We start from the raw sequence: 12,251 nt of genomic DNA, 5'->3' as shown, positions 1-12,251 counted from the left end.
CATCAATGGTGGAGAGGGGGGAGGGAGAGGGGGAATAAGGCAGCATCTCAGGAAGAGTCAGCACACCCTGCCTGCACTGATGATATGATGTCAGGCACGACCACTGAGAAGTGAAATCGAAGTGTTGAGTACAGGAGACGAAGCATGATGCAGGGACAGGTGTTCAAAGCTCTCTGATAATGTGGGGCGTATTGTATCGTGTTGTATTGTATCGTGTTGTATTGAATCGTGTTGTATTGAATCGTGTTGTATCGTAATGTTTTGTATCATATCATGTTGTATTGTATCGTATCGTATTGTATTGTGTTGTATCGTGTTGTATCATATCGTGTTATATCGTATCATATCGTGTTGTATCGTATCATATTGTATTGTATCATATCGTATTGTATCGTATTGTATCATATCGTATCGTGTTGTATCGTGTTGCATCATATCGTGTTGTATCGTATTGTATCATATCGTATCGTGTTGTATCGTATCGTGTTGCATCATATCGTGTTGTATCGTATTGTATCATATCGTATCGTGTTGTATCATATCATATCGTGTTGTATCATGTTGTATTATATCGTGTCGTATTGTATTGTGTTGCATCATATTGTGTTGTATCATTTAGTGTCGTATTGTATCGTGTTGTGTCGTATCGTGTTGTATCATATCATATCGTGTTGTATTGTGTTGTGTTGAATCATATTGTGTTGTATCATATCGTATTGTATCGTGTTGTATCGTATCGTGTTGTATCATATCATATCGTGTTGTATCACGTTGTATCGTATCGTATCGTATCGTATCATATCGTATTGTATCGTATCCTATTGTATTGAAGCATGTCTTTTGAGTTGTATCGGATAGGTCATCTGTTCAACAATATTAAAGTGGCCAGTAGAGGGTTATTTCTCTAATGTAGTTAGAAGTTGCCTGTTTACTTGCTTGCAGCAACAACTTTAGGAGGTAAGTATCATCTTTATCGAACCCATCAGGATTATGTCCAAGTTAGAGGGACCGAATGTACTGACACTAAAACCCAGAGTTTTTCAGGAAGTTGTTTTTTTCCAGAAAGTCATTGAGCTATTTGTTGAGCCTCCTTACTTGTAGTGTAAATATGTTCAGTGGGAGTGGTCTCAGTGGACCCTGAGCCATTAAAACTAGCCGTGTTTATACTGAGCTTAACGGGAGAGTATTTATTGTCTCATTGATTTTTATGTTGCAATTCTGCAGCAAACTGTGACAGCTCCTTTTTTAACTCTACCTACACAATTATACATGTACCAGCTTCTGCTCAATACTCTAATTGTGTAAAAGCACAAAATGAATAGTTGTATAATTACCTTTAAGTGCTGCCGGCACTACTGGAGTGCTCTCCTGTGGCTTCAGTGTTGGAGCACTCTCAAGCAACTTCTCCTCTTCCTCATCCCTGAAAGCCTCCTCCTCTCCTTCCTCTGTACCCCTTGGTTCTTCTTCCAGGTCTCTAGGTCCAGGTCTAACCCGGGTTGGGCCCCTGTTTAGTCCCTGATCCTTGTCGACTACCTGCAGGGCATCAGCTATCAGGCTGGACAGTTGGTCCAGGTCCTGCTGCGTCAAGTCGTCTACGTCCAGGTGCTGTCTGCCGACATTCTTTAAAACCTTCTCGATGAACCTCTCTGGAGGAGACACAGAGGTGAGAGAAGAGCGAGTCAGAAGGAAGCTTTCCTCAAGCAGGAAAACAAAAACAGCATTGATTGTGTTTTAAAATTCTAAACCCTTATCCTATTGTCTGGGACACCTGCAGACCCCAGAGGAGAACCTTTCTAAATCTTTTCATTTATACCTTTTTTTGTAAACCTTTTTAAATCATATCTCACAGGTGCTTTGTTCTTTTATTCCAATCTTTCATGACTTTGTCCATCTTTACCGTTTGTATCCTGAATTAGATATTGTGATTCAATCCAATCGTAAAATTCAATAAACTACAGACTTAAGTCAACACCTCTCTGAGCAGCGAAAGGATGAACAATGTGTTTGTATGTTATTGTTGGATGTCAGAGTCAGTACAAACATCCTCTTGATTTCCTGATGTTAAAATTCATCTTGTTGCATCCTTAAAAAATACATACCATCCACAGACGTCAGGGGGTCCTTGACTAAAGCCCCTTGTGTTCTTCCCACCTTCAGAAGTCTGGGATCCGTTTTGAGCCCAGAATTTTCTATTCCGTTGCTGTAAAAGGGCCTCAGGCGGGAGGAGGGGGCCTCCTGCTCGTCGGGGCTCACCCCCCCACTGTGCGGGGACAGATGCCCGGAGAGATACTGCCTTAGGGCGCCCAGGAGAAGGTCACCTTCAGCCTGCGTGGCCAGGAGCTGGTCAGGTGGAGGTCTCTGCTTCTGCAGAGGCAGGAAAGATGAAACAGGAGAAAAGCTGGAGGAAGACGACCTCTGAGATGAAGGCTGGGCCTGGGAGCGATAGAAATCTGCAGGGACGCCTGACTGGAAACGGTCACTCTGAAACAATGAAGAAAAGTACAAACAAACCCATACTGAGATGCCTTTTGAAGAAATCCAAAAGAAAGAATGAAAGAACAATAAAGCAAAAGAAATGTAGAGTTTTTATTCACTTTTTTTTTGCTACGTCCTGACTTCACATGTGTAAAAGGGATAAAGAGAAAGGGAGGAAAATACCAATGTATTTTTAAATGCAATTAGTAAGAAAATGCAGTGGTAGTCTGAGTAAAATTACTTAAACTACTACTTAAAGTTACTTACAAAGAATGAGTAAAATCTACTGATGAAAACCAAAACTTGCTAGTAAACTTTACTGATGAATCATGTTTAAAATTTACTCATGAAAACCGTATTTTGCTAGTAAACTTCACAAGAATCTCTTGGTTAAACTAAATGCTTATTCGTATATATAGACTTTACTGAGAATATCCTCTGTTAAATTTACTGGGAATTCCTGTGTGGAAATTGTTACCTAGGTATTTCTACGTAAATCCCACTCCCAATTTTTTTCAGTGCAGTTAGTGACACATTTTCCATCAGCCAGCAGTGGTTGGTCTGCCAGAGAGGGTAGGCGGAGCTAAGCGGCTGCTTTTCGGCTCTCTGCAAGTGTTGCGAGTAAACAGTAATCAACTATGGCTGAACAAACAAAGAAAAGATGGATGACTACAGATACAACTTCAACAAGAAGTGAAAATCCAAAGAAAAAGAAACAAACTCGACGCTCAGATGAAGACAAACAAACAACTGTCACAAAGGGAGCCAACCTTAGACGACTGGTTAAATTGGGAAGTTTACTCCGGCAATTACCGTTTATCGCCAAATTTGCCGCCAAAGAAAACAAAACTGAGAACTTCGTGATTAGACCTTTGAGTCTGTAAATAAGAAATATTATGAATATTAAATTTAACTTAAAAATAGAGAAAACAACTTCATCTGTGAAAAAAAATAATACTGACATGAAAGTTAAGACCACTTAAAAAAAACAAGTTATTAATCCATTTATGCGATCATATTAACAGATCCATCAGCTACAACAAAAGCAGAGAGTCACTGGCGGCTCCATTAACGCCCACCTCGCAGCACATAATGGTACAAGCCTGACTAACGGAAAAATTATCATAACAAAACCAACTTAACGCTGAAGTTCCTCACAGTTGTCATACATCTTTATGATTTGTATGTGCGAGGCCCCTTCTGGTATTTGTCTCTGCCTGTATCTTTATTCATCTGTGTCACACTGTTGGTAAGTCCGTGCCCTCGGGGACCCCTCAGCCCTCCTGCTCCAAACACGTGAAGAGGGATAGAAGAGCCCACGAGCCCCGAGCGTCGCCTGCAGGCTCCACGCCATCGTGCCCTGTGAGCCTTTGGTGGTGGAAGAAAAGGCCTCGGCCATTCATCCCGGCTGCCTCACCCTCAGCAAGCGAACATGGCGGAGAAGCCAATCACGTGGAGAGTCATTAATTAGAGCGGTGAACTCCTGAACTCTCTGCTGGTATTATTTCCCTCCTAACGGTCATGCTGGGAGAGGCCATCAGTTAGGACGGAGAAGCGAGAGCAGCGTGACAACGAAGGATGACACCAGACTCCCTGTTGTGAAAGCGTGTGTGTTTGTGTGAGTTTGGGAACTTGGTTGAGTTTGTGTGTGCTGCGTGTGTATGTGTGTAGAGGCAGGTGGCTGTGAACGGAGGGCGGGGCTACATGAAGACGTTAGGCTAAAAAGTAATGTCCCACCTGCTCGTTCAAAAGGGAAACATGATGTTTACAGAAGCTCCCTTTAATGCATTACTTTATGTTTACAGTGTAACTGCACCCAGAGGTCTGACCATAACACTGCACACTTTTGAAAAATGCTCTAAGTGGGAACGGGGCTGAGAGGGGGGTGGGTGTGCCCAGCAGCTCAGTGACGTTCCCTCCCCTGGCCAGAGAAAAATGGAGAGCGACAAGGAGTCACGGGGCACATACGCCATCCCACTAACGCCTGAAGCCGGAGCTTTAAGAGCCGAGGCAATGCAAGTGCACATGCGCCGACCGCGTGTGCAGCCTGAGAATGGGCGCGGTCTCTGAGTGGTAACGTTAGCTAGAAGACTAATGTACAATTTGCTAGCAAGAATAGTGTAAACTCTAGTGAATGACGTGTCTCGATCAGGATATATTTGAAAATAAGCGCGGTTTCACAAACTTCCTCTCAGCTCACACGCCGGGGGGGTGGACTGCCCACCTCTGATTGACAGGCTTTAACATCCACAAATTTCATGATGTAATTTTGTCTCAAACGGTCGTATCTACGTCACCGTCACATGGCAGGGTCCAGGGCTGATTTAAAGCAGTAGATTTTTATAAATTTGGTAAGAATTGCGTTGCTGTGTTTCATCACAGTACAGCAATATCATTTAGATTACAGCTCAAAACACATGTTTAAGTGTGCAGTTCTTTAATTTACCTTTTTTTATTTAATAATTAACAAAAATATGTTTGTAGAAGCAAGAGCTGCCACTTTTTATTTGGAATTCTTAAGTAAGGACACGGTGGTTTTAAGTTTAAATGTAGCCAGAAAAATATCCATAAAATAGTTGTTGGCATGTTGCATTTTGAAAGATCAGATAACTTTAAGGAAGAAGAGGAGCAAATTTTAACAGAATAATATATAATACAATATATTAAAGTAGTCAACTTAAAACTAAATTTTGTATTGAGTTATTGTTGTGACGTTTGCAAGCTAATGTGTGGTCAATAACTTTATAATTTCTTTCAGAAGAGGGAAACAAGGCGTCCAGGAACCCCTCACCTTGCCCGGAGCGCTCAGACTGGAGGCGGACGATGTCTTGGGAAGGAGGCCGAGACGTTGGAGGTATGTCTGCAGATTTCTGCTGAGCTCCACCTCCACTGGCTTCACCCTCTGGTCGACTGGGTCCATCGCTTCAGCTGCTGGCCTGTGAGAGAGAGAAGGAGAAAACGTGATTTGTGCCAGGCAGCATTATGGTCTACTAAACAAAAACTAAACTATTTAATTTTAAACATATTCACCATTAACTAGTTTCTTTTTAGCATGCTTATGAGCAGCAAATTGATTTTCTCAAGTCATTAAAGGCACATATTAATGCCTTATTTTGCACGACAACTTTCAGCAACTTCTCAATAACCTTCTTTGTATAGAGTAGAAATAATGTATGTATTAAAGGCCCATTCAGAGATATTCAAACATCTAATAAAATATGTAGTCAAGTTTAAATTAATGTCTGTTAAGTCTCTATCTGTCGCTGAATGATGTAACACAATGCTGATTGACCCTATGGCTCACTGATGAAAGCCTTTGCATTTGCAGTATTACAGACTGGGTGTCTGTGGCGACTTTCGCGGAGAAAAATCACAAGCGTCGCCCAGTTAGTGACGCGTTTTCCATCAGCCAGCAGTGGTTGGTCTGCCAGAGAGGGTAGGCGGAGCTAAGTGACTGCTTTTCCGGTCTCTGCAAGTGTTGCGAGTAAACAGTAATCTACTATGGCTGAACAAACAAAGAAAAGATGGATGACTACAGATACAACTTCAACAAGAAGTGAAAATCCAAAGAAAAAGAAACAAACTCGACGCTCAGATGAAGCAAACAGTCTGAAAAGGAAAGCGACCGTCAGCCAGGAAAATCAAGAGTTACAACCGGAGCCAACCATGGACGTCACACATGCAGCACTGTCTGGATATCTGGGAAGTGTGCTCCCGCAATCACTGTTCATCGCCATAGGTGCCGCCAAAGAGAACGAAACGGAGATCTTCAAGATTACCACTTTAAGGAAAAGTTATTTTTAGGTTAAATAGGTCACTCTTTATTGTCTCTATCTAACTTGTGTTGTATCAATTTTAGGGCACTGCTGCTGTTACACTTCAGGCAAGTCTCAAATATCTTATTGAAACTGGCCCCAGCACTACTGAAGTCTCCTGAAACAGTATTTTGGAGCATGGTGGGAAAGTAGTGCATGCCCTTGGATCACAGTAGAATAGACATACTGATGGGTAAAGTGGGTAGACCTCTGACCTGCTGTCTGTGGTGTAGACTTGTCCATTCTGCGGCCTGTAGGGATTCCTCCTCAGTTTGGATAACTCCTTGGACAGAACCTGCTGAGTGGTGTCATCTTCCCAAGTCAAACCTACAGACAGACACAGAGAACCTTTAAAACCACATGAGAACATAGAGGGACTGTATTATTATGACATCCTGGTGTGTGTGTGTCTGAGATGAAAAAGAACAAATCCTTAATTGAACCATGCAGGACAATAGTGTGCTCATAAAGTGGGTTTTATGCATGAAAAAGTCCAGCAGAAATGCAGTGAGTATGGTCTGTAAAGGAGGGAGTATAATTGCTGAGCATGCAGTAGTTTTCCTAAACTCATTAGGTCAGTTATTAGCAGAGGAGACAAGGCGACAGCGTGGTGTCCTCTGGGACTGTGGTGAGCTGCTGGCTGCTTCAGTGACTAGGCAGAAAACATGTCTCCTCTCCTCCTCCTGCCACAGCTCAGTCTGGATAAGTTAATGCAGAATTATTCTACAAACACTGATCTGAAGCTGCTAACCAGAAGAGTACAGGGTGCATACATGAAAGACACACTGTATCCGGCTACTCTGCAAGTCCAAGCACTGTTTTAATTCTAATGCATGATCAATAATATAAATCATAAAGCAAATGTGAGTCAAAAGGGGAATAAACATTCCCCCAAAGCAGTTGTTTGGTGATTTGCATGTCAAAAGAAGTGGCGAACGCGGAGTTAAAAATGGCTATGCTGTTTAAAAGGGTTTATTTTTCATGCTAATATTCTTATAATAATAGCATGCAAAGACTTTTGCAGATGTTTGGTCATAAACTTGTGTATTGGTTTTTGCTAATTAATCTTTTGGCGACCTTGTTGATGTGCACCACATTCCAAAGAAATCCATCTAATGAAGTAACGAGCCCTTTTTACATCACCAGTTCAAGGCGATTATTGCGCCTCTGTTATGTTCCGTCTTCTTTGAAGAACGCACGGAGGTGGAATAGAGGGGCGAAGTCATTCTACCTCTGAGCCGGCATCGGAGGTAGTGACAGAGGTGAAACGGCGTCTGTGTGAACAGTGGAGCCGGCACACAGTGCAGTGTGTATTTGAAGCACGTGCTGTTTGTTTGCACCTCGTGCACGTTTTGCCTCCGAAACGCTATTTAGCACACACTGGGGCGGCGTTACGTCGGCGTTGCATGGTCCAATGTAGAATGACAAAGGTGGCATGAGGACGGAGCTTCGTTACGGCGCTGAGGTGGAACCGCAGTGTAAAAAAGGTTATGGACAAACTTTGTGCCAAAAGTTCGACTTCGAAAAGAGAAAGGAGAGCCAGTGTTAAAAGGTTTTATCCTCTCGGACCGGGAATGTCTGTACAACATTTCATTTCAATCCACCTGATTGCCGTTGAGATATTTCAGTGTGGACCAAAGTGACCTTAACATTTCCATTTCCAACTTTGTCAACTTTGATGCCCTGAAGTTGTGAAGTGAAAAAGGCCTTGACACCATGCACGCAACACATAACCGAACCGAACCAACCCAGCGTACTCTGACAAAAATCCTGCAGTTAGAAGAAGTGAAAACAAAACATAAAGCTTTGATGCTAAGTGTACATGCTTATATGTATACATATATATCTTCTTTTTTTCCCTTTTAAATGCACTTAATAATTTATTTTAAATCAAACAACATGGTCCCTTTAACTTTTTGAATAATCCCTCCTGTTTGTCTCTAATGTGCTGCGTAAATCACTGTGAATGCGGCAACTAGTGATGCACTTTAATGAAAATGTTTGATCAATCACTTTGTGTCACCTGATATTTCACTGGATACATTTGCACATACGTTATCCTTGCAGTATTTGATATATTCATCATATGATTGATTCTGTATCAGTGACTATTTGTCTTCTCTGTCACAATAAGAAAACAAGAGCACAAACTGACGAGCAGTTACTGTCTCTTTTCTTCTGGGTTTGTTTAACCTAGTAGTCAAACCTCTGTACCAATGTCAGCCAGTCCTCCTGTGCATTCACTTCACTTGGCGAGCGAGGAGTAATCTCTTCTGCATTACAGCAAGTGAACAGAGGACAAGTTTGACGAGCTGCTCGGGCAGTCTCGTCTGTTTCTTATGCTTAACATGCATCCAAACAGCTTTTTGGCAACCGAACAGAAGAGCAGACTCCAACGCCAGATGGGGTAGCGGAACGAAATGTTACCGGAAATATGGCTGCGACGCGCAAAGCACAACATGAACCCGAAGCCTCTGGCAGATGAGCGATGACGTTCCTGAAAGATTCGAGTAATACAGACTGCAGCTCCAGATGTGGTGCCACGAGATGAGGGCCCAGCACAGAGGACACACACCTAAAACGAGAACTACAGCGACGTCAGCTGCAAACCCCTGTGTCTCATGTTTCGGAAAGAGGGTTTAGAGAGTGTTTGAGTGGGAAGCAGAACTATGACAGCAGCTCCCCCCATGGAGATATCAGATTGTTTGAAGTGAATCCACAGAAATCAAAGTCGCTATGAGTTGTTAAGGGAATATGCATGCACAGACAAAAGAGACAAACTGGTTCCATAACTTAAAATCCAGTTCAGACCGAATATTTGCAAAGACACAAGTTGAAACTTGAAAGTACTTGCATTGTGCTGGTCTACGATGTTGTGAAAACCTGCCAGTTTACACCTATACGACTAGAGGAGCCATGTAATGGCACGACCTGCTGTTCAACCTTCTGCACCGGCAGCTTTCTGCCTTTTTGTGGCTGATAAAATGTTAATGAGGAGATCGATAGTGAGTGACTCGCCACTTCTGCATTCAAAGTATTGATAAAAAGGTGAAAAACATTACAAATAATCTAAGAGCTGGGGCGTTGGTTTAGCTCCCTCTGTAGACCAGGCGCCCCCCATACAAAGGCAAAGTCCTCTCTGCATCGGCTGCTGGTGCGACCCCGACCTCCGCCCTTTGGTGCATGCCATCCTTACTCTTCTTAATTTCCCGTCAATCTTCACCGTCCGATTTAATAAAGGCAAAGGTCAAAACCATCTTAACAAAATAATAAATAAGTCGAGAAGTTCCATGGGTGTTTCAACAGAATAATCTATGTCATCTTTGTCATGAGCTTGAAGCAGGAGATCTCCCCTCTTTGACTATTTCTTTTTCTGTAATTAATAAACTTTATTTTTTGGTTTGGCCATAGTTAGCATTTAATCACGACTCAGCAGGTATGGGAGAAAACAGTGCGTCCCCTTCCTGCCTAGTCTGGTTAGGGTTCATGGACTCCAGCTTCTCTTTCATCAGTTGGCCATGGGCTCGATCTCTGTTGTGTTCAGATTTAGCAAAGATAGTGACTAAACATTTATTTTACTCAAGATGTCAAGATTAATAGTTTAAGATCACTTGGATCAAGCCATTGAAGATAAAACATCAGAGGTGGTAAATTTTGGCTTCCCTTTGGCTCAGAGTTTTAGCCCTGGTTTCCACCTTTCCACATCAGAAATGCACCAGGTTTAACAAAATACCTGCTTCACTACCTCCCTTAAAATATGTCAACAATATTTGGTCAAATTTCAAGAGACTTTTGCGTGATCGAATGTCGTTTTCTATTTCTACCTCCACTGCAGAAAGTCAATGTCGGCGTCGGCGTCGGCGTCTTACAGCGTTTCCTCCTGAATGAGACACTACGGCTGCCAACATCTCGTTTACGTTTGATGATCAGCCAACAATAGCTCATTTTCTAACAACTGAATCCACACCTCTGCCTTGATGAGCAAGCGACTCTAATTAAATCAGCTGTACTCGTTACAGAGCGTGTCAGCAGCCGGACACCTTCTTTGGACCCCTGCGAAATGAATAACGACCCCAACTGCCAGAAATCAGGCTCAAGCCTCTCTTTAACAGCTGCACAGCGTGTCGGGCCAGCCTTCGCCATCAAAGAGCCATAAAACGGAGCTTTTAATGGCAGCCGTGGTGGCTGAGAAAACGGGCGTTAGCGGCGGGTGAACAGACGGCATCTGACATGACAGGTTAATAAACGTTGGAGCCCCTGCCAGGATATTCAGAGTGACTCTACACTTCTTCACAGACGAAACCGACCGCAGAAATGTGGGCAGGAGGCTGCGGGGCAGTCGAGGTGAGAGGCAAAGGCCACGTTAGTGAGATGCTTCCACATTTTAATGGCTGACTCAATAAGGGGTAAAAGGATGTTTGCACTTTGATCCAAAAGGGCCAACCGCAGATGAGCATCAGTTAATCGGTGGCGAAAAAAACCACAAGCCGACATTAGGGAGGTCAGAGTTCAAAGCCTTCTTGCACTGACAAACTTTTTTGTAGAATTTTCTATTTTTTCAGACAATATTCTGTTTTTACGAGGGTATTTGGCCATTGTGAGGAGAAGAGTAATGTTCCTAGAAAACATGTCAGAGATTAAAGTCGCCTGAAAAAAAAGGCAAATTAGTACAAAATAACTGCAAATTTACGAGATTATAAAGTCATACATTTGCACACGAATCCTCTCTGGACACGCACAAGCGTAACGCACTTAATGTAGCCGTCAGCCACAACCTTGGGGTGGTTGTTTGTTGTACAAGCCTCCATCCAAACAACACAACGACTGAAACCAGTGATTGAAAGTAGTTTTGTATATTTCTTGTCCGTTTGTTTCCTCTTAGTATACGACATGAGGGCGTAGGGTAACTTCCATGTGTGGTGGTAACCCCTGGAGCAAACGGGGAGCATAAATGTGTTTCTGCAGCAGAGGGTTGGTCAGTCTTTCTCCTCTATGAAGGCTGCTTCTTGTGTGCAGAGAAAACAGGCTAAATATGCTCAAAGCAGCAGAGCCAACAGGGCAGAGAAACAGGTGAATCAGAGGGAGGGGGCCGTGACCTACTTCTTTCGGGGGGTCACGGCTCAAAAGTGTTCGTATAAACACGATTTTACTAGTTTTTGTTTCTCACACATTTGTGACTTTATATTCTCAGATTCAGATTCAGAATACTTTATTAGTCCCAGAGGGCAATTCATTTTTACAATCTTACCCACTCATAAAAAGAATAAAAGAAGAATAAATTGATGGAACAGATAAAGTGCACAGGCTGACGTCCCAGTCGGGCATCAACAACAACAACATCAACAACAACAACAACATGTCAGTGATAAGAGCAAGTCACGGGACGCTAAACGGAAACATAGGACTTTCCCAGTCGGATTACGCATTCAAACTGTTTAGTAGCTTGATGACAGAAGGAATGAAGGAGTTAGCATATCTGTTCGTTTTCCGTGCGGGCACTGAATACCGCTTGCCTGAGGGCATAAGTGGGAAATCCTTCATTAGGATATGGTCAGGTTGACCGATTATTCCTTCTGCTTTCTTGACTACTTGCTTCCTCCAAAGGGAGCAAAGGTCGTCTTGTTGGGCTCCAATAATCTTGGAGCAAACTTCACGAATTTGCCTTTTTTCCCCCGGCAAATTCACGACCTTATCTCGGAACATTGTAGATTTTTTTCTGAATATTACTCTTCTTCTTTAACTCACTCGCTTTAATTTTAAATGTTACAATGGCCCAAATACACTGTGGTATTCTGAAGTAAATTTACCGCATTTGTTTTATTTATTTATTTATTTATTGGCCTTTGCCTTCTTTAGACCGGGCAGAGGATAGAGACGGAAATGAGGGACGAGAGAGCGGGGACGAGCGTTTCAGCCGCTGAGGTAAACCGCCTCCCCCTCTGTCTGCAGTTTGACTAAATT

At 42.8% G+C, this 12,251-nt stretch overlaps 1 protein-coding gene across 1 annotated transcript in view; it reads right to left on the bottom strand.

Moving 5' to 3' along the window:
* The window catches only part of LOC138611799 (receptor-type tyrosine-protein phosphatase N2-like), a 199,014-nt gene that overhangs the window by 178,254 nt on the left and 8,509 nt on the right, over positions 1-12,251 (bottom strand). Inside the window, exons 2-5 of the mRNA XM_069685040.1 lie at positions 6,506-6,617; positions 5,267-5,411; positions 2,100-2,481; positions 1,335-1,646 (exon numbers count right to left, since the gene is read on the bottom strand). Of these exons, the coding sequence (XP_069541141.1) occupies positions 1,335-1,646; positions 2,100-2,481; positions 5,267-5,411; positions 6,506-6,617 (951 nt within the window). The remainder of the gene's footprint in view (positions 1-1,334; positions 1,647-2,099; positions 2,482-5,266; positions 5,412-6,505; positions 6,618-12,251) is intronic.

This window comes from Semicossyphus pulcher, unplaced genomic scaffold (assembly GCF_022749685.1).
Source record: "Semicossyphus pulcher isolate SPU_LCO1_2020_fin unplaced genomic scaffold, fSemPul1.0.p SCAF_7, whole genome shotgun sequence".
In the NCBI taxonomy this organism is placed as follows: domain Eukaryota; kingdom Metazoa; phylum Chordata; class Actinopteri; order Labriformes; family Labridae; genus Semicossyphus; species Semicossyphus pulcher.
The sequence above is the reverse complement of the archived record's forward strand: the minus strand, read 5'-3'. Positions and strand labels throughout refer to the sequence as shown.